We start from the raw sequence: 26,861 nt of genomic DNA, 5'->3' as shown, positions 1-26,861 counted from the left end.
TTATTAGACTTCTGGGGTTTCTATCTGGGGACACGGCAGTGCCCCCGCAAGTCGTGCAAAAAAAAGCGGCATGGCCGTACCATCCTTTTCTCGAAGCAATTTTCAGCAATTAATCAGGCATTGTATAAACAAGGTATATTTAAAATTTCAGTCAATTTGAACCAGTAGTTTAAGAATTTCAACTTGTTAAACATTCTGAATTTTGTCACTTACTGACTCACTGACTCACCGAGCATCAAAAGTCTAGGGTACTTCTTGAAAGCAAGTTCTGCTAGAAAGCAGACATAGAAGCTGCAAATTTAGAAAAAAAATAGAATTTAGTGTCTTAATCATGGGAAAACTTCAATATTTCCTAATTTCGACCCAGTTTTCTAAATATTAAAACTGCAAGAATAACTTTGTGATCCCGTATAAATGTATAGGATTACAAGGTTACATTTGCAGTTAATGAATCATTATTACTGTAGTATAATAGAAAATAATAGATGTAGATAAGTACCTACTATTATAGTATTGTAGGTATAGGGTGGGTAAGGGTGTTAAGCGCATGAAACTGAACTACATTCCCATAGGAAAATACTTTGAATTATGAAAAAAAGAATGTCTTTCCATACAAATTGGACTTATGTTCGCTCTACAAAAAGAAGTGAGATGCCATTAAAAAACATTATGTAAAAAACCCCAAGTCTCGCTACCAAGTCGATTAATCTATGTAGTCTCTCCTTAAAGGACCTTCTGTCTCAAGTTATTACATAAGTTATTATCATGCCAATATCAAAAATATTTTACTTTTAAAACAAATAGATCGACTTGGTCATCGCATCGGGTTCACCGGCGGCATGAAATTCGTCATTAAAATTTTGGGAGCATTAACTTCTTTAAGATACTCACCTTAATCATCACATTCAGAAGCACTCTGAAGTGAGGAATTCGGTTGCCGGCCCGTCGCGCTGTGTAGTGTGATACGTATACTAGGTATCTAGACTTTAATTCATGTGACATGTCGCACGTGTTCATAGAGTTGGATTTTCACAAAACGCTTTCCTTATAAATGTTTACATCGCCAAAGCTATCTTCGCATCACAATGCAGTATTGCTATATACCGAGCTATGTATTGAAAGATCAGTCACTCAGACAGGGAATCCCTTACCCTCCCACCACATGCACCCACGTTTTCACAGAAAACTATATACGCGGTTCATATAATACCCGTGAACTCTCAACTATTCCAAAAGGTTAAAATGGATTCCTAATTATAGATAATAGTGAAGAGTCCTTTGGATTATAAAAAAAAATCTTTTTTTAGGTTTGTATAGTAAAATAATCCATTGCGAGAGAATGTGAATTTCAGTTTAAATCTACTGACTGTATATAAAAATGTCGAGCTAAATCTGCGATAATAATGAACACTTAATGTTCCAATAAACCAGTTTTTATGTCAGCCACAAAGTTTAGTCCTTAACCTGAACTTCGAGCAGTATATCACTTGTGTGTAATCACTTATTGAACATAAAGATAATATCACCCATATGTGTTAGTGCTTCGAACTTCATAATGTTCCATACTTTCGATAAGAAAGTTTACTGAACTGTTCAAAACTCGGTTAATATTCGTGTATAACGAGGTTATGTACTGTCACTTTATTATTTATTGATAGTTACCCAATCTGTATAGATTATTATACAAAATTATAAACCAGTAATTGAAATCACTGTTTCCTGACTACTGGACCGCGACCAATTTATATTGTGTTTTATAATTGACATCACATTTATTATTTATTGCTGTAATATACTGTTATTTGTTAATCGTAGGCATAATTGGGTGCGTAAACCAATGATTAACGCAAGTTTTTAATTTAAGTCATATAAGTACGTATGTAGGTATATTAAATATATTTAACGTTTCTACCGTGAATGTATAAGATGGCGGCTCCACTTTGTTCCGTACGTGGAAATCGATTTGGAACAAAAAAAAGTCGTCGGATCAAAGACAAAATCTCTCCTTACTAATACACCATTTTGCCACCCGGAGTAGATAAAATTACGAATGTCTGCACGGAATGTAATTAAAAATTACCTAACTGAACTAATTATTATTTGACACAAGCGCTAAATACAGATTTAAGAGCAAACTCAGTGAAACCGCAGAATCATTAACAAAATTCAGTTGGAACATAATTGGACGTTGTCGAGGTTTCTCACCGGAGCAAATCACACAGTGATTTCTAGCTACGAAGTTGTTGCGACTGACGCAAATTAGTTCCGTTCGACCCCTGTTATTAAAATAATTCACATTCTGCATCGACTACCATGATTGAGTACGAGGCAGCGATTTACTAACAAGCAAATTAAATAGCTATCGACTATTCTTAGAAAGGAAAATTACTTAACTGATACCGATAACGATCGACATGTTAGGTCTTTCGCATGATAGACATGAAACTCAACGAACAGTAATGCTAAGATTTAAAGACTCACTTCACTTAACATGTAGGGTAAACGTCAGGAAAAAAGGCTGTGACCATAAATTTTCGTAATCTCTCCCGAAACACTTATCTCAAGTTGTCCGTGAGAAAAGTTTTACTGAGTACGGACAAAGTACTTGAACTGCGAAGTATAACCTGTAATAAAGGACAATAATATTTGTTTGGCTCAGCCTTTTGGTACAAAAATATGATTGTTGAACTGTTCATCTTGCTCGTTATCGTCCATTGTTCAGTTAACGCCTAGATGTTTACGAAGAACACTTAACTCTTACACAACTATTACGATTTAAGAGTGATATAATTATTTTGCTTGACCTACATTAAACGAGAAGTTTTAAACAATGAGATAGTCAACTAAATCAGGTATTCTTTATGAACTGTCAAAAACGCATTTCTCCATCTTTTTTGGTTGGCAACAGTTGAGTCTCTAACAAAATGTTTCAGTCTATATTAAATTTAATAACAATATTATTAACGATAAATAATGGCCTCACATGAGAATTCTGGATGATTTTTTTTAACGAGTACAAGTGTAATACTTTTTTGTTGAGCCAGGCAACTGTTAAAAACACTTTTTGTTTCTCAAATTACATGTGTTACTGAGGGTAAAATTTAACTTTTATTTTAGCAATTAGAAGAGCAAACTGGTCTGTGAACTTTACAACCTTTTCGTAATTCTGTCAGATGTGTTTATGTTTTTATTTTTTATAATGAGACCTATTTAGTATGAAACATATTTCGCATGTCACGATTACTAATAAGCTTTCTGTGTCATAAAGCGTAATTCGTATTTTTGACCAATTTTTTTTTTTTTTTAATAATTATCTTGGGTTTATTTTACTACTATGAAAATGCTAGTAGGAGTCACTCGGAAAGAAATAGTGGCTATGATTATGGTTTTCATTAATTTACCTGAGCTACAAAGTTTACTCCTACTGTTTTTTTCTTGTAATCATCGCGTTTAGCTGGATATTAGGTATGTTATAACCCATATCTATAATATATCTGTGTTTGCAGACAGTTTTGACAAAAATAGCCAAGAAAAAATAACCGTTATTTATACAGACTTTGGCAATTAAACTTGTGTGCTTACACAAAATGAAAGTTAAAATGGAACAACACTGCAAAATTCGCCATTACAATAATGGGAAAGGTCTTGTGTCTCTGGTCTGTATCTCATGTGTCTTGTTGATAATGCTAAGTCTAAAATGTAAACAATGACTGAAGCGCTAACATTTTCTCGAGTGACCTATTTTTCGGCAAATGTTTTTCTTGTTGGTGGAAATATACTATGATAGGAACCTAGCTTTTTTATTAAGTGTCTCAGTTTGTTTACAGAGTAACGACTTCCCGATTAGTTCTCACTTGCCTTAACATAATTATTATATTTAGGGGTGAACGATTATTGGTATTTAGAATACGTGTTAAGAAAATAAAAATAATTTAAACCATGTAATATATTTAAATATTTTTTATCATTTTATAATGTTATATTATACAATTTTAAACAGTAAAAATATAATATTAATTTAAAACAATTCACTTATCTACATAATAAATATTATATTGCACGAATATGGAACAGGTTATTTCAAGATAGCGATCAAGATATCTTTTAAAGTTGAATACTAATATAAAAGAGACTTGAAAAACAAAAGAATTGTGATAAAGACAGTCTTGAACTAAAAAACTCATGCCAAACTAAATACTTTCTCTTCTCTGTGAAAAGGAACTTAGATCAATATCACACACCATAAGTTATTTTAAAGTCAGAAATTATGTCGATCTCTTTTATAAAATGAGGTGAGAATGTAATGTAGAATCATTCAAGTAATTTAAAATATTAATTATATAAACGGATAATCTATCCGGCTTTGCCACCCAGTCTGAACACCGAAATAATTATGAAGTTTCAAGTCTGACTCGAATAATTGAGATATTTGTAGCAAATTTTGAAGCTGGAATCGTTTTAACAGTGTTATAATCTGGTTTGTAGATTAACTCCTGAAATAAACGTGTTAAAACTTCGCTCTGACTATTTACTTCCCCAAAGAGAATTTTACAATTTCGAGTAAATAAGTCCAGTGAAATGATAAAGTAATTTTACTAGATTTATAGACATCACAGACATTTTATACAATTTTTTGAACAATAAAGCTTAAAGAATAATTGTAATAAGTACATTTAGCAAAGATATTGTAGCACTTTCTTCTTAGAGATCCTCAGTTTTTTCGTAGTATAATCTTCAAAATAACGACATTTTATACATTATACTTAATATACACACAATAAACTAAAGCGTTCGTAATAACTTACATCAGAATGAAGAAAATATACATACAGGAATAATATTCCGCTACTCTCTTTGGTTATTTGCATAGTGAATATTCTAAATATCATAAAATAAAAGCTTTAATATATATTCAATATGTGTAATTTATATGTAACTTTCAAATTGATGCCCTACAGTTATATATAACATTATGTAAAGACAACAAAATCGAGTTTTTATGGATATTATATTACAAGTTCAAGATGTTTGTATACGAAGCTATAATATAGGCTGGTTGTTCATCAATAAAAAACAAAAATATAAAAACGACAATATTTTAACGAACAAAATGAGTATAGCGCTTATAAAATTTTAAACAACCGACCTAAATTCTTGTGCTATTTACACATCAACTTTAACTATAATTTATCTGACTAATTTTTCCACGGTATAAGGGTATTTGGTTGTTTTTGGCCCTTCAGTACTAGCACGGCAATCTTTACGTAAGTTACGATATACAATAAAAAAAAAGATTCAAATTATCATATGACTTAATTTGTAATATTTTGTTCATGGATGACGAGTGACTGCAGATTGTAGTTATGGGAATCAGCTACTAGGCGGAACTATATGTTACAACTTCATTAAGTACATCAAGTACATATAACATACCACCTACACGACGTATCAAAATGTTTGGATATGTTAAATATTTACAATTACAATCAATTTTACAACTATTAAGTATACATTGATTACTGTTCAATATACAATAATATACATGTTTTGAATAAGAAGACATTTTCCATTTAACCTAGTTACTTTTAACATAGATGCTTTATTCACAAATACGAATATTTGAAATTGTTATTATAATATTTTCGGTTAAATTTTATGCTAGAATTTCAATTTAACTGGCGTGTAAACCTCGAGCTTTTGCCGATTCCTGCCTCTCGTCGATACCGTAGTAAGCTAAATATGATCTCATACTTGCACTATGGAACATTAACATTTAAGTAGTATACATCGAAATATTTATTGCACTTTAAAGTACCATGAATATAAGGTACATCCCGTTACGTAGTAAATGATTTTTCAAGAGTTTACGTGCTTACAGATTGTCAATACGATTTTTTTTCGTACGATAACTATCTAGAATATATTAATAAATTCTTTTATACATTTATTTACAAGAATTTCATTCATATAAAAATGCTTAAATAACTACACATTATTATTAATATGCATAATTCTTAGAATCAATCTCACAATTTAAACATCCACTATTTAATAACTTTTAAACATTGTTTATATTAACAGAAAGTCTGACTTTCGTCGATAGGTATGGCCGCGATGAAGTAGGAGTTAAGGGTAACTTGCAAATACATACAGATATGTAGCGTTTGGTCTCACTCTCAACACTGTCGACTCACTCAGTACAACTAATTTATTCATCTAATCACAAACATTTAAGACTTTAAGCTCGTGAGATCACCAAGTTTACTGCACAAGTTCACTCGCACTAGAGTCAGTCCACAACCGGCGGAGTTTATCAACGACTTCCTAACGAACGTTAGTTTTTAATCCGTGTTGAAACGCGTCAGCTTCCTGCCGTTCAGTCGTACAGATCACGCCGAGAGATAGTGGACACAGTGTAGAAGCCACTGCTGTCCGTTACTTCGTCGGTGCTCTCCGTTAATCAGGAAATATCTATATTTTCCACCTTGTACAGGAAGCGCCGCCGACGCATGTCTCATGATTCTCCATTCGGTGCTATCGTGACCGTGCTGCAGTTAGCGCGGGTGGAGCGAGTCGAGCTGCGTCGGAGTCCTCCGCCGCCTACTGGATTTAATAGTATTAAATTTTCGCTTTTCCTTTTGCTGTGACAGTTGCAGAACAGCAGTTCCTTCATTCCTTTCCTAAAGTTCTTTGATAGGAAAGCGTATAGAAGTGGGTTGATACCGGAATTGAAGTATGTGATGAGGAACGTAAGTGGCGTAAGAAGTGTGCTAAAGTCGCTCGAGCCCTCGTAGCCGCTTGACCAGTACTGCCACATCTTGCGCGCATGAAATGGTAAGTTGCATATGGCGAAGGTGAGCACGACCACAATGAGCATGCGCACGACGCCGCGCCGCGCGCGCAGCACGTTGCGCGACAAATGACTCAGATGATGACAGTTGCGCGAGTCGTGGCCTCTCATGTTCTTCGCTTGAGTCTTGTTATTCCCCGTCATCATTTTCTGTATGAAATAAATTATTGAATTAGATAATATTGCACACATCATGTTCCTAGAACATACATATGATATATCTTATTGGTATCCTTTCAAATATATTTTCTGGTAGTCAATTTTAGAAATTTAAAAACGATTGAATTAGAACAATAAATGTTTGATAAGGTGTACACAACGTGTATGATAAGGTGGGTGACAAAATAACTGTTATAACGGTAATGAATAAATTGTTCCAAGAGGAATGATGGAGGTCCCAAACCCAAGGCCCAACGTCACGTCAACGTAACACGAAGACTGCGGCAGGGGTCGAGCCATTGAAATTGGATCTTGCTTTATAACAGGGAAATGGTGAAAATTATGCAAATTTTTACCCTGAATAATTATATTCTATAAATACAGAGTTTTTATTATATTAAGATCTCTAAACGTTATTTTTATAACTACAAATGTATGAAAATATTATGTATAAGTAATGGTATATTTTGTCAGGTGTTGAATTTCTACGTGACTATAATTCTAAGCTTTGAGGGTAAAAACTATTGTTTTGACAAATGCATGATGACAAAATAATACAGAAAATAACCCATTATAGACCCAGAATATAAACCATTCCTTACAATTGGGTAGAAAAACAAATTCATGCTCATTATTGGAAAATTCTGTTTGACACATCAGACATTTTTGAATACTAAAAATATAGACCAAGGTTAAAAAATAAACTTTATTCTTAGCGTTTGCCTCTTAGATCATTTAGTTAATATTTATGAATCATGAGGCCTCCACCCACGCGTCACTGGCTGTCTGTTTGCCATGAAAAGCCTAAAGTAGCGCCTTTTCACCGACTCACCGTGAACTGTTTGAACAGTACGTACTAAGCCTAGTCACAGGAAATTCACTCTACTGAATACTAATATTAAAGACTAGTATGCCACAATATGTGTGAAAGTATATCATTGGTTTCTGGCATTGATGTATTATTATGATTAATGAACAAGAAAGCCGAAGGTGTAATACGAATTTCAGAGAATGGTGGCTTATCCGCTTTTACCTCACAAAATTAATGATTTCAGTTGATGAAAAGCTTGGGTACAAAATATAAAGAGTGATATCGAGAGATAGGCAATAACGTTGATGAAAAATGAATTGGAAACAGAATGGGGTCAAAAGAAGTGAACTAGAATGCAGAACACGTAGCTTGTTCCAAAGATTAAAAAGTGCTCTTAGACAAAAACTGAATTGCTAAACAAAGCAGCGAGCATTTTTTTATGCCAACGGATAGGAGACGACAAGAGTAGTGCAAAACTGCAGACTTTAATCAACTGTCAAGGTGACTTTTTATTTGCTGAACTTGCTTTGCTTACAATGTTGTGAATCGTCGCATATTCTATCAAACATTCTTAGCAATAAGTTAAGTTTTGTTACATGTCTACATACATTTCGTTACTTCCAACATAAACCATTATTATTGTACTACCTTATGTGTTAAGTGATATATATGTGGCAACAAATCATAAACAACAACTATTTCCTAACATTCAAGTCTAGAAAAAAATACATTCAAGTCTAGAAAAAAAAACACGTCTTGTTAGCATTTTGGAAGTATAACAACAAAAAATAAGATGAACATGACCAGTATTATCAAAAAACAAGCATAAAACCTTTGATTTTGTGATATTATCTTACGCTTTGGGGTAATTTCGCTCTCATGTGCCCTTAGTGATACATCATACTAATGTAGAATAATGTAACCATGTGTTACTAAGCTCTCGCTGAATTTATATCCGTGCCAAAATTGTAACTACTCTTCTTGTTGTAAAGGACCCGTTCTTGTACAAACATTGTTGATAGAACGCGTTGGCAATTTTTATACATGGGATCACGCCTTTTTCCTATAGGGGGATAGGCAGCGACTAAAGAACTTACTTTTTGAAGGACAACACTGATCAATTTAGTCATATTTAAAATTTTTATACGTGAATCGTTAAGTAACACGGAACCAATTCCGTCTTTACACTTGCGAAGCAATCACATAATCTTGTGTTACATGCCACGTTTCATCTTGACAAACCACGGACTGTATTCATCAAAGCGTCGCGTCGACCGAAAGCTTATAACGTCAAGAAGAATTTCCTTGTTGGAATGATAAGTTAAGTAATCCGTATTAATGTTCGTATCATTTTTTTATGGTAGCGCAAACTATACAGCGGTGAAGCTTCACAATATCGTTTGAAATAATTGTATGAAAATCCACATGCATAAACATATCGCATCCCCGGTGCAATACTGTCACTTATGCAAAAATTTAGTTTTTCAGGAGAAGCATTTAAAACGTTCACACCTCACACAACAATGACTTTGTAAGATATCTATAGATTTGTTTTTTTTTTACAAAAGTGACAGTGTTGCACCGGGAGTGCGATATATTGAATGCCACTCGTATGCTGTCAAGTGTAGCATACTGGTCAAACTCTTGAGTTAAGTCCGTAAAGTTTATGATCACAGATGTGACGTGACTTGTAAACTATTTACATAATATTGCGTTCATTTTGGTAAGGACCACACTCAATATGTGATCAAGTTTGAACTAGTTTCGAGATTGTGTATTTAGGTTAGATGCATTATGATAAAGCATCTGTTAGCATAACATTTAATAGCAAGCGTCATAATATTGAGATAGACACTAGATAAACAGAATTTTCATCTAGAATGTATTTAATATGATATATGTTAGAACTGAAATATGATCAACCATTGGTCAGTGAGGTTTACTTGTTTACTGAAGCATGACACTGAATAGTGAACAATTACAGGCTGCTCTGTCTAATTGAACGTATTCGTTGAAATGTTCAAATCTATCCGAGCTACGGAATCAAAGCTTGTAATTAATGATACACTCGCACGCAACAGGATGTTAGATTAGCACTAATTAGTTTCCTGATAGTTTAAGTGTATTCTACTAAGTAAGTCCTCACACATGAAAGACATTTTAACCACAGATTAAATTCTACTAATATTAAGATTAAGTTACAGTTTGTACAGATAATCATTTTAATCCTCCTTATTATTATTTTACTAATAATACCACTCTTTTACTAATATTCTCTTTATATCGCTTTCATAACAAAAGATACAACATATTATGTTTTAAGGTCACTTGTCCCCAGATTTGTTTGTAAACAGAATAATTGATTGATAATATCCAATCCCTCATTCATTATTCATGTTCGAAAAGGGTATATTTTTAACTTTTACTTTTGGTACAGACATAATGCAACGCGTGTACCGTATTACGTTTTTAGCTAACGGGATGATCCTCAAAAAAATGTTTTGGTAAATTTAGCAACGGATTTCCATTCTTTATTATGCAAGAACTTTTTGTTAATAGTCATCTGTTTTATTGACATTAGCCGCCTTTACACACACACGCTCTATCGCACGTTATTAGGAGCGTACAGGATTACGCACGGGGAAGTAGCCCGGTCTTCGCTCGCGATTTTCTTCGCAGGCTTGACAGATGAGCGCGGCGCGTGGTCTTTCCTTTTCCCTCGCACACCCTTTATACGCGCGCTCTTTCACGCGCGATTGTTGTTTCATGCGCGATAAAGTGTGTATGTAAAGGTGGCTATTGTTCAATATAAGATCTTTATTTTATTTGGATTAATGATGATATCGATTTTACTACGTTGTTTCGGATAATGTACTTGCCTTGTCATTACGCTGAAATTGCGTCGCGCAGCATTGAACTCGCTCCAAGTGTTGCAGTGCGTGAGAGCTCTGCCACAGCCCCACCGCAATTCGCGTGTACAGGACCTGACACAACAGAATAATTAGACATTTAGAGCATGTTTAAAATATTTGACTACTCCAATAATGTTGAAGTTTTAGCACAAAGTAACTTATTTGTTGTTATATTATTGTATCTTATCTCGTTACCTATTTTATAAAATTAAGACTAAATTGTAGAGCGTAGGGACAAAAATATTAAGCTTTTTACTAACTCTTAAAGGTTATGTTTGAAGATGATTATCATATTAAGACTGTCTCAGTTATTACAGGGACATAAAATCTCATCCCGGGCAACAACGCCTGAATTAACTCGGTTATTATTCTGACTATAAAAAATACGTTTAAAAGTGAGTTGCTGTTACATGAATACAAAATTATTCATGTTTATGCAAATTAAAAGTCGGCCCACTCAGCACGGCTTTGGCCGACTTATTACGACTTACAGTCATAATTTTTAATCTATTAAAGTCAAGTTAATTATCGTGGCAGCTATCAAGTCAATGAACCTGTACATTTCATCTATGAATACTAAATTATTTTCATAAATGTTTAATAAGTTTTCTTGTAATATAACGCAAAGTTAATTCTCCTCTTAAAATTTACTGGTATAAAGAGAAAGAAAAATACTCATTCTTTAGGCACCTTAGTGCCTAGGCACTAGGTTGAGGTAGAGAATTTGATAATACCGCCAGCAAGAACTTATTATCAAAATCTCTGTAAAATAGCAAATATGTATAAATGTAGGTTAATACTTAATACATTTACATGTAATTGTGAATACGATAGATTAAATTACAAAATTACGCATGTAAATAAAATTCATTTGAATATTGATTACCTTCAAGATCAAAAGCATGAAATTATGATCATACCTCCATCAAATTGAATCGTATCATTCGCAATTTAAGTATAATCTGGGTACCAATAAGCTTAACCTAAATCAATCCTCAAAAGGATGACATTACAGCCGTATATTAAGGAATATTTTTGTACATTTCCTTTGACCTGTGAAATAAATAAAAGATATAAATGTAGAGGACGCGGGTCTGGAATAAAGTAAAATGGTTTTCACAAATTATATTTTTGTTATTCGAAATGTGATATACTCGACGCGACGTTTATGAATATGAATTTTGATTTATCGAGTTAAATACGATTTAAGCCAAAATAAATACTACTATACTATTGGACAACTCACACACGGTCATTTGATTCCAAACTAAGCAGAGCTTGTACTATAGTAACCAAATAACTGATAAACGTACTTATATACTTCTAAATACATACTTATATAGATAAATTGACATCCAGGCTCAGAACAAATACTCGTGCTCATCACACAAAGATTTGTCCCGGGTGAGATTCGAACCCACCACACGCGGCGCTGCGGTTGTTACGGCGAGGTGACCGCTTAAACCACTGCGCCAAACGTGCAGTTACAAATATGCATATAATTGTAACTGAACTTTAAATGTTAAGGTCAATTTTCTTTGAAAGAGGTGTCTTTACCTAATTGTTTAACGAAAACCGAAATGGACTTAAAGACAGGCATAACACAACCTTAGAATAAATATGTGCAATTTATATATTTTTTTTAGGTTAACGAGTTGTCCTAGAATTTATTGATGTACCTTGCGTATATTGTACGTAGTACGTATGTACTATAATAAATTAAAATATATTCAGCTTAAAATACACTTAAACTATGAACGCATGTCTCTCAAAGGCTAATCTTTTTGGGCCGAAAGGTTTTATCCCTAAAATACAAAAACACTTTGTCCTAACCGAAATGCGGGTTGACAGTTTTGAAGAAATTTTAGGCATGCAAAGTTACCTTACAGTATTTTCCTGCAGCATATTCGAAAATGGGAGATACGCCTATGGCATTGTCCATAGTTGAAATCTGTAGCAAATCAACCGATGTATGGATACAAAGTAAGTGCTCCGTAAGCCTCCAGTGCCCCTGTTAACACTTTGAGCCGGCCTTTGAACCCCAGTGAGCGCCTTAAGCATTCAATTTCTATCGCCATTCAACATTATGTACTATCAAACTATATTAGTTATGTTTGCTTTTTGTGTAGTAATAAATACTTGCCCTCTTATTCATAAAAATATGTGAAGTTATGAAAGGCTTACAAAGTGTTTTGTTTCTTTCACTCCTTAGCGAAATGAAAAAGAGAAAACATATTATAGTAGCGTTTTAACTAAAATAGGTTTATAGTGTTTTTAGGAATAAGAGGGTTGTAGTAAAACATTAAATTAACTTATTTGCAAAGTTAATTATCTTTAAACGCGTCTTTCTTTCACAGATAAAAGATAAACAGATGCTATAAAACAATTTCTAATTAAGCTGTTTTCCTCAACTCTACAAACAAGAAAAAAGTAAGTGAAATTAAAATACTACTTTTATACAAGTTACAACGGGTCTTAATGAAACGCATTTTCCTCACGGCTCTGTCTGAAAATCAAGAGACTCAAACTAATTTGCTTTTAATAATTTATTGATCAAAACAGAAACGTAGGCTTTAGTAAGCAAGCTTCTACTCTTTTGGAGAGTATAACTTCGTCAAAAATTACAACGTCTGAAATAACCACTTATTATAGTTTTAAATTATAATTATGGAGTTAAACTTTTTATTGGAATTTAGTATTTCAGCATCATTCCGAACGCTGCTTGGGAGGCAGAAAAAAAACGAATCACATAAAGGCAGTACCAATGAAGAAATACCTGTGTTTTTTTTTCCGAAATTGTATAATTTGCCACCGTTTTCAACTAAGATATATTCCATAGAATAATATGAGACAATAAACTAATTTGTCACATCACAATCAAACATAATTATATTCTTCATCTTATTTTTAAAAATTCTTAAAATAAGAACACTCCAACACAATTAATGTTCTTAATTAAGGCAATTAAAATTACTTTTATAATAATATAGAGGATTAAAAATATAAGATCTTGATTACCCTATTTTAAAATTGTTACAATTATAATAAGTTGAGATTTATGATATTCTTATCTTAGTAGTTTATTATATTTCACGCTCGTAGTAGTACACTTTCTTGTGGGCGGAATGACATTGTTACTAGAGAATTTGAAACAGACATTGAACAGATAGAACGTACTTTAAATGAAAGGAGCAAGGCATCCTGTCAGACGAAATGTCGCCTTTGCTTTGAACTAAATGTAGGTATTAAATTCCCGAGTTAATTGCGAAATAGTCGACTAGTGTTCTCACTATTTCTCACTATTTTGGTTGTGTCGCTTTATAAATTGACAATTACTGTTATATTCATACATAACTCAGTAAGAATTCAATGGCATATGTCATTGAGATCTCGATTGTAGTCCATTGTTAACTAGTTGATTTTATAACGCTGTTGAAGAAGCAATCACAATGAGCTGCAATCATGCAACATTAAACACAGATATACTCTGCGTATGTTTATCTACTACAAAACATTTTTACAGCATTATAAATTAGTGGTTTTAATGGAGGCACGTTTTAAGGCGATGATTAATGGCGTTTAGGAGCTCATTTTTATACTAACATTTCATAATTTTCTCCGAGAGATATATGATTACCAGGTAAAGCTTCTAAATAGACGCAAGAAATTGATTCATCGTCAATCTCTTAAACTTTTCTTTTTTGACACGGAGCTTGTACCGACACGTTTATTTTATAAAGATCTCGGTATCTGAGAAGGCAAGCGATCGTCCATCGCGCAGACTAAATGCGGACAGCGAAACGGATTAAATTATAAATATTATAGAAGAACAGGGTACGCAGTGATTGGGTATACAAACTTGGACCGAAATTACTGTTTCGGTATTTACAGGATTTGGAGTGCTCGGCCTCTAAGGATCCGGTATCCACTGAAGGCACAATCCATACGCTATGTTGAAACTTTTATTTGTAAAAGTCTTTTTGTCCATTTATTTCTAATATACTTATAGATATTCAATGAAAGAAAACTGTCTCCATAGTTAAATTTCAGAAAAGTTTATATTATCTGCAAATTAGATGAAAAATATTACGTATTGTATATTAATGGTACTTGGCAATAAAAAAGAATTTGTTTAAAACTGCGTGGGTGCCAAAGCTGCTATAAACTTACCCACCCTCGCGTTCGTGAGCCGAAGCAACCATACATTGTTATGAAAAATAAGCAATTTATCACGCAACCCTTATAAGCTGAATTTTGACAATCTTTACTAAGATTAGGTAGTAATACCAACACTATACGTCAAAGCGATATTGTAACCTACACTTTATAAGTGATTTCTGTTACATATAAAGATTTCGGCTAGGTAAAGCAAGTCGCAAGGCACAAAACATATTTACCTACCAAGTCTTTGCTTGACATCGCGCGTCTAGGGACGCTATCGCGCTATTCACTCAGGCCAGTTAGCGTTCGCGTGGACCGTACGCTGATTCAAACATGCGATTCGCTGATGCAATGCCGTCCTGTTATTCCCGCAGGATCCTGCTCAATTTATGAGATTAATCCCATACAATCCGTACGGGATTCAGGTATTGCATTGCCTGACTGTGATTCGTTACGTATTTCGATCCTATTCAACTTGATTATCGTCAATCTATTCGGATGTTTCATGCATGTGTCATATGGTAATGTTCCAACATCACTATCTGAACTAGGTCGTTGGTATTAGGTATCAAAACTATCATCGTTTCTTCGTGTAGAGATCTCTTCTATGAACTTCTATTTATCACAAACCTATGTTCTAACTTGAAGTCTGGCAACTTTAGATATTAATAAGACGCTTTAATACTGAAAAGCATAAATCAAGTAGTACTTGGGCGTTGAATACTAAATAGTGAGCAAATTTACTATTTCATTTGAATTGCTGACAATCTAGTAATATCTAGTAACTTATTTTTAAACTAATGAAGTAGATATCTACATTTATACCTACAATCCTACATTTCAACACTAAATAACTAAAAATTATTGTGTTTGTGAAGATGTTGGGCCGATGTCCAAACGTTTGGGCGATCTCAGTTCTCTTGCAGAAACTAAAAGTATCTAACAAGTACGACATTCAAAACATTAAGTTAGAGCAATTAAATCTTTAAACAAATTAAAATCTTGAACAATTTACCTCCTATAGACAGGATTAATTATTTATAGCATTGCTGAACTATTTATCACTAGTTCGTAACAAACAAGTAAGGTACCTGCGGGTATTAAGGCCTGTCGGGTAATAAGGCCTAAATCACAAAAAACGTACGAAATACAGTAGTTGACGATCAAGATTACTGTCACACAAGCTCAGAGCGTATACAAGTCGCTGCAAAGTGGCGGACGCACTCTAGCACTTCTCCTCCCGCAAATATCGTCGAAATCATTCAGAAGTGCGGTTCAGCAGCACGAATTATAAAAATTGACTCTAGTAAAACGTAAGTGGTTTAGAAAATATCATATTTACAAACCTGTATTGACTGTCCGCTTATTAATTAATGTATGCTTGTCTGTAAATTACCGTTTTAAGAGACTTGTAGTTTTAAAAATTATATTATTATTCTTTTCTGTAAATAGGTGGCTGGCGGATATTAAGGCCTATAAAATTTTACAATAGGCCTTATTATACTCCTATTTTTTTAACTGCTATATAAGTAGGAGCGTGTTTTTAAAATGTTTTTTAGTGGTAGTATACAGGGTGTCCCAAAACTCAACGATAATCCGAGACAGGATGAAAGGCCAAGTCATACCGGTTATAGGAAAAATAAAAAAAAAATTCCATATCACTTAGTTCAGCAATAATAGACACTTTTCAAAAAAGTTGAAATTCCACACCCTTGGTCGCATTTTCAAGTCCTGTGATCACCAATGTCACAATTTCGCTTTGTTTTTTTTAATTTCGTGATTTTAATTAAATATGCTATTAATCGTATAACAAATTTATGCACAAAACATTGTTAATTTAATAAAAAAAGTTAAGTTTTAGCGAGTCATCTTTCTCAAAAATATCGTTAGTCAACTTTGACGCTTCATACTGAAAAAAAAATGTACTACACTACCCTTGGCAAGTTATTTCAAAAGTTGGCGCATTTAATCAAGATTTCGAAATGGTACAGCACTTGCCACTTTTCTTGCCATTAAAAATGTTATTTTTATTTGAACGAAGAGTATCCTCGCAAATGGAACGGACGCAGTGGTACAATTTTATGGCATCCTCGTTCCCCCGATCTAAATCCAGTAGATATTTTTTACTGGGAATGCATAAAAGAAAAAGTTTATTCGAAATCAATACAAAATCTATCAGAACTTAGCCAGAAAATTGACACAGCGTCAGAAGAAATAAATGCAAGGAATTTTGCTTGACTGGTGAAAAAATCTTTTGTACGCCGTTGCAGAGCCTGTATTCGTGCCAGAGGAAAGCAATTATTTTTAGTAAAGAGGTAATTGAGTCAGTCCATAACAAATATTTAATGTAAGAAACATAATAGGTTATAATAATTAAAAAAAAAACAATGAACGAACCATCGATCTTATTTAATTATTCTCCTTTAACTAAAGTAATTCCGAATTGTTTTCCTCTAGCATGAATTCAGGCTCTGCAACGCCTTACAAAAGACCTTTGCACCAGTCAATCAAAATTCATTGCATTTATTTCCTCTGACGCTGTGTCAATTTTCTGGCTAAGTTCTGATAGATTTTGTATTGATTTCGAATAAACTTTTTCTTTTATGCATTCCCAGTAAAAAATATCTACTGGATTTAGATCGGGGGAACGAGGATGCCATAAAATTGTACCACTGCGTCCGATCCATTTGCGAGGATACTCTTCGTTCAAATAAAAATAACATTTTTAATGGCAAGAAAAGTGGCAAGTGCTATACCATTTCGAAATCTTGATTAAATGCGCCAACTTTTGAAATAACTTGCCAAGGGTAGTGTAGTACATTTTTTTTCAGTATGAAGCGTCAAAGTTGACTAACGATATTTTTGAGAAAGATGACTCACTAAAACTTAACTTTTTTTATTAAATTAACAATGTTTTGTGCATAAATTTGTTATACGATTAATAGCATATTTAATTAAAATCACGAAATTAAAAAAAACACAGTGAAATTGTGACATTGGTGATCACAGGACTTGAAAATGCGACCAAGGGTGTGGAATTTCAACTTTTTTGAAAAGTGTCTATTATTGCTGAACTAAGTGATATGGAATTTTTTTTTTATTTTTCCTATAACCGGTATGACTTGGCCTTTCATCCTGTCTCGGATTATCGTTGAGTTTTGGGACACCCTGTATACGTAGTTTATATTTTCAATTTATATATTATTGTTTTTAGTGCTTACAGTCACGATGCCTCCCAAACGAGCATTGTGGTCAGAAGGCGATCGGACAAAAATAAATCACAAAAAAAAAATGATCGGTACTGTCATGCCTGCAAATAAGATAGAATGGATGATGCTATGAGGCAATGTTCGCGATGCTCTAAGTGGTACCACGAAGAATGTGTCGGTTTGACTGCAGAATATACTGATGATTTTCAATGTCCTGATGGATGCGAATAAGGACATTTTTTTAATTTATTAAGACTACTATGCTTTCTATTGCCTTATGTTAATGATTATTGATGTCAAAAATACTAATTTTCTTAGTTTAAGTTGATTTTTGAATAGTTTATAGTATAGGCCTTTTTACCCTACCCTATTATAATAAGGCCTAAAGACAGCGTTTTTTTAAAAGTGATATAATGTTTTAGTTTTCAGCTTTAGAAGCTATTTTTTGTTTAAACTCGGTAGTAATATAAGTACATGACTGATTATTATAAAAACTGGTTGATTATATTGGATATTCTTCATTTTATTACAAATCTCCCTTAGCTAGGCCTTAATACCCGCGGGTACCTTACAACCTCATTTCACGGAAGGTTGGCTGTTTAATATATTTCTCTATTTATGTGAGGTCCCATAGGACAAACGGTGGGGTCATTACCATCTGCCAATAACAAATCCGATCTCCGGACTATTGCTAACCTTTCTCTAGCAGATAAAACTAAACATACAACACTACTAATTTACTGGAATCCTCGTTTAATTAAGTATTTTAAAACATTATCTATTCATTCTATTCTTCCACAAAGTTATTTCTAGTGAATTGAAAATATGGTAGGTACATTGGAGCAGGGCCAAGACTCATTTTGGATATTGAGTTTATTCATACAGGTTTTACTCTTTATATATTTGTTACATACTGAATATAAGTAGATCCATAAATACAGTAGGAATTCTGGTGCTGCGTAAATAAAAGAGTAAATCAAAACGACATAAAACGAACTCGTCATGGATTCTGTGATATTGCACCTGTCACATACTTGGTGGAATTAGCTCTTGAATAAATATGTCTTATGTTTTCAGCAAAATATGATCTTGAATAATTATTATTTGCCAGGACTGAGGTGATACTGGCAGGTGATTTTTAATAACAACCGAATGACATAGATAACATAGTAGAAACACTTGGGTCGACAGGGGCAACAAACACGGCAGATTATATTCTCTTTAAACCGTCATGCCGACGTGAAATATTTCCCTGTGGCTACGGGTGACCCTTGTTGCGAGTAACATAATCAAAAGTGCTCTATCCTCCACATTTGTTTACTCCTACGCAACGAAACCATGAGCCTTATCAATGTATAATTTTCAGGGGTTTCATGAATCATCTAAAATAGCCATGTTTGTCAACAGTGTCGTGGCAGTTTTTGTATGGGTAACGCGCATATCATTATAATAATAAACAAACATCTTCAGAGGTATAATGTTTTTATGGACTAGTATCTTTAGCCGGGTTGACCTTAAGTTCAATAACTTACATGCTTGGAAATGAGAAAGAGTAATCGTGAAAAATAATTATTAAACTGAAAGCAGTCACTATATTTACAAAAAATCTACATTCATATTTTATTAATAAGAACGACATTATAATATAAATCACCGACAAATATAAAATAAATATTCTTATTAATTAAAGAACATATACAAGCATTATGCTTACGCATTGTGATATTGTTCACATACGAATGAGATCTACATAGTACATCAATTATATTTTTTGCTTCGATATTCCGTCGTACACCCGTATGGTTGCTCATTTAATGGCGCGTGAACCTCACGGTAACGATGCTTCACGTTCAAAATCTGAGCCACATTTATTTGTGCCTGCATATAAAAAAGTAGAACGAACCAAGATTCAATGAATATAAATTAATGAAGAGATTTGGTATCAATAATGACGCTTTTCGTATTCATCCATGTTGATATCCTAATTTGTGTCAAAGCCTATATTTAATATTTATACATAAGTATTGAATCCCTATATCCTAATTTGTGTCAAAGCCTCTATTTATACATAAGTATAAAATAATTCTGCTTCTTACTTGTGCTTCTTATGTTTTTACCAGAGGTTCTGACTTGTATTTTTCTATAAACTTTTTCTAAAAGACCATTTCAGTTAAAAGTTTTCTTGAAACACTTTTTCCAATACAAAATAACCGTTGACCTGAATTACTCGGATGTTCCCGCGAAAGACTTTTCTTCGAGTTTGTAATTCATTTTACCACTGCGTCTAAATAAATACAAGACTTTCTTTTTTATTTTTTTTTTATTTATTTCTTTTTTTTTGCGTCAGGAAAATGCATTATTGCATGTCCCGCTCCAGGGAGGTAGCGGGGATCTGTCGGGCTCTCCCGCCGGCTAGGCGTTCCGGTTTTTAAATTTGGGCATACCGACTAAAAACCTGACGGTGTTCCTTCAACAGTCACCATAAAGTGGCCAGGACGCGGTACCTCCAATTGGATACTCCGCGTCCCAACCGGAAATAAATACAAGACTTACATTTTCATCTAGACTACGCAGTTCTAAATAATGTTAGTGTATGATTGCTACACCGGATTGATAATAACATTGAATACCGTCGGTATAGTAGTATCGATATACTGTAGTGTGAACTGCAGCCAAGGCAAATTCTTGCACAGTAGCACCGCATCCTGTCGCCATTTGAGCACAAAATTACAGCCTAATTTTCACCTGGCTCTCCTATCCGCTTATTAAGACTTGCGGTGTTCGAACAGCACACACAGACATTCACAATTAAATCCGTAATTGCGCTTTCAGTGTTGAATAGGCAATAGACAAACTGGAGCTAAATGAGTGTACTAACTAAACTTTAGGCAACATTAAGTCCATTATAGTATGCCTAGTACTTTGCGTACTTCTAATATGTATTAATCATTCCATAAAATTCCTAAAAATATATGACTTTGGTTTTATTTCTTAAATCCAAATATGTAGGGGATCACATAATTTCTAATTATTTTGTTTCATATCAACCGTTTTTTCTTCGAAATGCAGTATCGTCATTTTAAGTGAGCCTGTAGCGTGTGAACGCAATAAAAATGATACAATATATTTTATTGACGTAATAGAGTACAACAGGTAGGGAAAAAAATATAATGTTGTTAGAACGAATTCTTTTGTTTTACAGAAGGGTGTTTCACTCAAAAGACGAGGCTAGTGAAAGGAAACCAAATACCAATTATGTTCAGTTTCCGCCTCTCAAAATTCCCAACCGATTGATTTACACGCTGTTAGAAGAAAGGAATTGTTTTTACAAAGGAAACCCTTCAGGCGAAGCGTTCAGACGTTGCAACAGTATTTAATAATCACGCCTACGTACGTTACGTATCTTTGTCTTCAACAAGAAGTTTTACTAAAGTACAGTTACTAAACTATGTATAAACCGTATATAAACTTTTGTGTGAATTGTGATGATGTGATATCACAGTTTGTATGACACTTACATAATCTGGGGCCCCGAAAGTGCCCCCGCAAGTCGAGCAAAAAAAAAAGCGGCACGGCCGTAACATAACATCCTTTTCTCGAAGCGATTCGGGCTATTTTTGACACCCCTATAATTTCGTAGTGGATAATACAAGAAGCCTGGATTTTCAGCAACTAATCAGTCATTGTATAAACACGGTATATTTAAAATTTCAGTCAATTTGAACCAGTAGTTTAAGAATGACAACTTGTTAAAATTTTGAATTTTGTCACTCACTGATTCACTGACTCACTGACTCACCGATCATCAAAAGTCTAAGGTACTTCTAGCAGACTTAGAAGCTTAAAATTTAGAATACAAATAGGGTTTAGTGTCTTAATCATGGGAAAAATTCAATATTTTCTAATTTCGGTCAAGTTTTCTAAATACACTAACTGCAACAATAACTTAGTAATCCCATATAAATGTATAAGATTACAAGGTTACTTTTGCAGTTAATGAATTAAATTATTATTTCTGTAGAAAATTAAACAAATAGGTGTAAATATGTATCTACTATATGAGACATAACGGGAGGGGGTACAGGGTGGGTAAGGGTGTTTAGCCCATGAAACTGAACAACATTCCCATAGGAAAATATGTTGAATTATGAAACAAATACGGCTTTCCATACAAATTGGACTTATGTTTGCTCTAATCGCTCTACAAAAAGAAGTGGGATGCCATCAAAAACATTCTGTAAAAACCTCAAGTCTCGCCGTAAAAAGTTGTGAGATCTATATAATACCAAGTCGATTAATCTATTTAGTCTCTACTTAAAGGACCTTCTGTCTTAAGTTATTACGTATGTTATTATCATGCCAATTTAAAAAAAAATACCTTTAAAACAAATATATCGACTTGGTCATCGCAAGAAAACACAAATTCGCCATTAACATTTCAGGAGCATTAACTTCTCGTCGTGCTGTGTAGTGTGATACATACTAATAATCAAATCATGCGATGGCCAGGTCGGTCTATTTGTTTTAGAGGTATTTTTTTTAAATTGGCATGATAATAACAAACGTAATAACTTAAGACAGAAGGTCCTTTAAGTAGAGACTAAATAGATTAATCGACTTGGTATTATATAGATCTCACAACTTTTTACGGCGAGACTTGAGGTTTTTACAGAATGTTTTTGATGGCATATAATTGTTTCAAACCTTGTTATAGTCATTTGTAAACATCGCTTTCATGAAAAGAGCACGGATAAGTAATATATAAGTCCGTACTTATATATGAAATATCCGTATATTTCCGAAATTTCGTGGTTAGTAGCCAGTGCGTGAAGTCCATTTGAATTGTTACAAAAGAATAAACGCGTTTAAACTTTCGCGGCATAACACATAATTCTAAGATGCACAACGGGTCTGTGAGGTCTGTAATTTGAGCGGTGAATATTTTAAAGGTCACACTGTCTGATTTACTGCTTTATTTATTTACAACAAAATTATTCAGGAATAGTCGTTTTTGTCCTTATCTCAGAAGCCTCACAAAGATAAAAAGTTTCAAATAAACATTTACTTTGGTTCAATAACAAGCTAGTATAAATATGTCTAAGAGTCGAATGAAATGGTAACATCAGTAACCCAGAAAGCTTTTAAAGTAGTACACTAGTACCTAAGTTTATTTACGAGGATCTAACTTTAATGTTGAGGCGCCCATAGCCAGTTGCGCTCACCGGTCGGTAAACGATCTGTGGGTTAAGCAACCCTTGGCGCGGTCACTCTATAGATGGGTGACCGCATAGTGGTATTTGAACTGGGCGTCTCCGTGCTTCGGAGGGCACGTTAAAAGTCGGTCCTGGCTGTTGTCTACTAAGATAACAGTCGTTAAGCCATGTCAAAGGCCTTCGGGCGGCTTGAACAACTTTGACACTAGGTTGACCACTAACCATACGATAAGAAGAAGAAGACTTTAATGTTTACCTAAATACCGTTCATAAAAACAGCTTACATCTAAAATTCAAAGTGAAAAAGCTGGTAAAAATGAAAGGATACTCTTTTCTCGTAAGTTAAAACCTGCCATACTTACTTAGCAGTTTTAAGTAAAAGTAGAAAATTTCGTACTCGGTTACTTTTAAGTCGGTGTTTGATGTGAAGGCGAGTGGAAAACTTCTGGAGCCGAGCATGGCGGTCATGCGACACAAAGAGAATAATGCGTGGGTTTATAACACGCATGACGTTTATAAAATGCGGTCGTCGTGTATTATCACGATAAAACTATTACAGAAGAACATTTGTCCCTCACTCACTTTAATTACCATATACTGCGCCGTAATAGAGATTAGAATAGTAGCTCGACGCTAGAAAAAATGTCTCTACAAATTGCTTTCAGTGATTTCAAAAGCTAGACCGGGCACTATTTTTTATCACGATGTACCTAGTTTCAGACCAGTTTAAAACATACGCACTATAATATAAATTTAGTGCTTGAAATTGAACGGTTTACAATATTTTGAAATAAGCATTTATGTATTAAACCAAAACTTTACTACCGTCACTCCTTACTTCATCACCACAAACGTAGTCAATTACCGTATATTTTGTTGCTAGCTTTTATATTCTGTGACCCCATACGGATTCTTGATAAGCTTAATAAAGATAATATTATAATGCAACGGGTCTTATACGCGATTAACACCGACAATCGCGTATAAGACCCGTTGCATTATAATATTATGTGTACTAGTCGCGTGAGTTTAAAAACGTTAAACTTAATAAAGCTTTGTAACACAATGTGACGTGGTGCTAGAAAATCTAGAAAATGGTGGGTTAAACTAAACAATAAGCTGCACAGACTCCACACAGAAAACTCGGGAAATCGAGAGAACTAAGCAGTATTAGAAGTCACAGTTGTCAGGGATTTTATCGCCCAGTTCAGTACGAAGTGCTCGTACGCCAAATCACTAACTAGCTTAGTTTTGAGTCCAAGTGGAATTTAAATTTCACAACGTAAATTCATTTTTACATACCTACTCAGCGGGTAGTACTAGTTTACATATTAATTTACTTCTAAAATTAAACATAGTTGTGATGGGCTTGTGTAATAAATAAAAGCTATAAATTTAGCTTTCTTTACTCACTGCGGTTTTTGTGTTGGGCACATTATTTTCCATAAAAATGTGATGTAGCATAAGCCTTCTAACCTACATATACAGGGTGTCCCATAACTCAACGATAATCCGAGACAGGATGAAAGGCCAAGTCATACCGGTTCTAGGAAAAATAAAAAAAAAATTCCATATCACTTAGTTCAGCAATAATAGACACTTTTCAAAAAAGTTGAAATTTCACACCCTTGGTCGCATTTTCAAGTCCTGTGATCACCAATGTCACAATTTAGCTGTGTTTTTTTGAATTTCGTGATCTTCATTAAATATGCTATTAATCGAAAAACAAATTAATGCACAAAACATTGTTAATTTAATAAAAAAAGTTAAGTTTTAGTGAGTCATGGTTCACAAAAATATCGTTAGTTAACTTTGACGCTTCATTTTGAAAAAAAAATGTACTACACTACCCTTGGCAAGTTATTTCAAAAGTTGGCGCATTTAATCAAGATTTCAAAACTGTGCAACACTTGTCACTTTTCTTGCCATTAAAAATGTTATTTTTATTTGAACGACGAGTATCCTCGAAAATGGATCGAACGCAGTCGTACAATTGTATGGCCTCCTCGTTCCCCCGATCTTAATCCAGTAGATATTGTTTACTGGGAATGTATAAAATAAAAAGTCTATTCAAAATCAATACAAAATCTATCAGAACTTCGCCAGAAAATTGACACAGCGTCAGAAGAAATAAATGCAAGGAATTTTGCTTGACTGGTGCAAAGATCTTTTGTACGCCGTTGCAGAGCCTGTATTCGTGCCAGAGGAAAGCAATTATTTTTAGTAAAGATGTAATTGAGTCAGTCCATAACCAATATTTAATGTAATAAACATAATAGGTAATGATAATAAAAAAAAAAGAATGAACGAACCATCGTTCTTATTAAATTATTCTCCTTAAACTAAAGTAATTCCGAATTGTTTTCCTCTGGCACGAATACAGGCTCTGCAACGCCTTACAAAAGACCTTTGCACCAGTCAAGCAAAATTCCTTGCATTTATTACCTCTGACGCAGTGTCAATTTTCTGGCGAAGTTCTGATAGATTTTGTATTGATTTCAAATAGAGTTTTTCTTTTACGCATTCCCAGTAAAAAATATCTACTGGATTTAGATCGCGGGAACGAGGACGCCATACAATTGTACCACTGCGTTCGTCCATTTTCGAGTATACTCGTCGTTCAAATAAAAATAACATTTTTAATGGCAAGAAAAGTGACAAGTGTTGCACAGTTTTGAAATCTTGATTAAATGCGCCAACTTTTAAAATAACTTGCCAAGGGTAGTGTAGTACATTTTTTTTTCAAAATGAAGCGTCAAAGTTAACTAACGATATTTTTGTGAACCATGACTCACTAAAACTTAACTTTTTTTATTAAATTAACAATGTTTTGTGCATTAATTTGTTTTTCGATTAATAGCATATTTAATGAAGATCACGAAATTCAAAAAAACACAGCTAAATTGTGACATTGGTGATCACAGGACTTGAAAATGCGACCAAGGGTGTGAAATTTCAACTTTTTTGAAAAGTGTCTATTATTGCTGAACTAAGTGATATGGAATTTTTTTTTTATTTTTCCTGGAACCGGTATGACTTGGCCTTTCATCTTGTCACGGATTATCGTTGAGTTTTGGGACACCCTGTATAAATATAATGTAAATGCAGAACCTTTTTACACTCCTAAACAGTAACTGAGTAGGTACTTTTGTGTACTTTGAGGTCTAGAATGAACTACTTTATCACCAAATAAAACTTGTGTCCTCGCCGACCCAAATACGAATATAACCCTACATTGTAGTACTCCCACGTAAAATAACAATCAAATAATGTAAACAATACCTACACTACAAGTTCAAACCTTTCAGGTGCTAATCCTTCTCCTAGAAAGGGGCCGTTTGATTAGGTTCTATTTTAAGGTTTGATATTTAAGCGAAATAAGTAATCATCAATTGATGTTTTAAAACAAAGCCGCCCACCTGAGTCTGCCTGTCTGTTCGCTATAAACTTTTTTTTTTTTAAATGAATAAGCATAAACTTACTTAAAGCGAAACTGGTCACTTAAAAGCGAAAACCTTTTTTATTTTATTCATTGGAAATGTTTTA

General features: G+C 33.7%; 1 protein-coding gene across 2 annotated transcripts in view; it reads right to left on the bottom strand.

Annotated features, from left to right (window-relative positions):
- Nucleotides 1-3,947: 3,947 nt before the first annotated feature.
- TrissinR (Trissin receptor) overlaps nucleotides 3,948-26,861 on the bottom strand; it is a 92,670-nt gene continuing 69,756 nt past the window's right edge. For both annotated transcript variants that reach the window (XM_076136178.1, XM_076136179.1), the window contains exons 6-7: nucleotides 10,700-10,804; nucleotides 3,948-7,000 (exon numbers count right to left, since the gene is read on the bottom strand). In XM_076136178.1, the coding sequence (XP_075992293.1) occupies nucleotides 6,515-7,000; nucleotides 10,700-10,804 (591 nt within the window). In that variant the 3' untranslated portion in view covers nucleotides 3,948-6,514. The remainder of the gene's footprint in view (nucleotides 7,001-10,699; nucleotides 10,805-26,861) is intronic.

The sequence above is a fragment of the Anticarsia gemmatalis genome, chromosome 3 (assembly GCF_050436995.1).
Source record: "Anticarsia gemmatalis isolate Benzon Research Colony breed Stoneville strain chromosome 3, ilAntGemm2 primary, whole genome shotgun sequence".
NCBI lineage: Eukaryota > Metazoa > Arthropoda > Insecta > Lepidoptera > Erebidae > Anticarsia > Anticarsia gemmatalis.
This window is presented reverse-complemented; position numbering and strand designations above follow the sequence as displayed.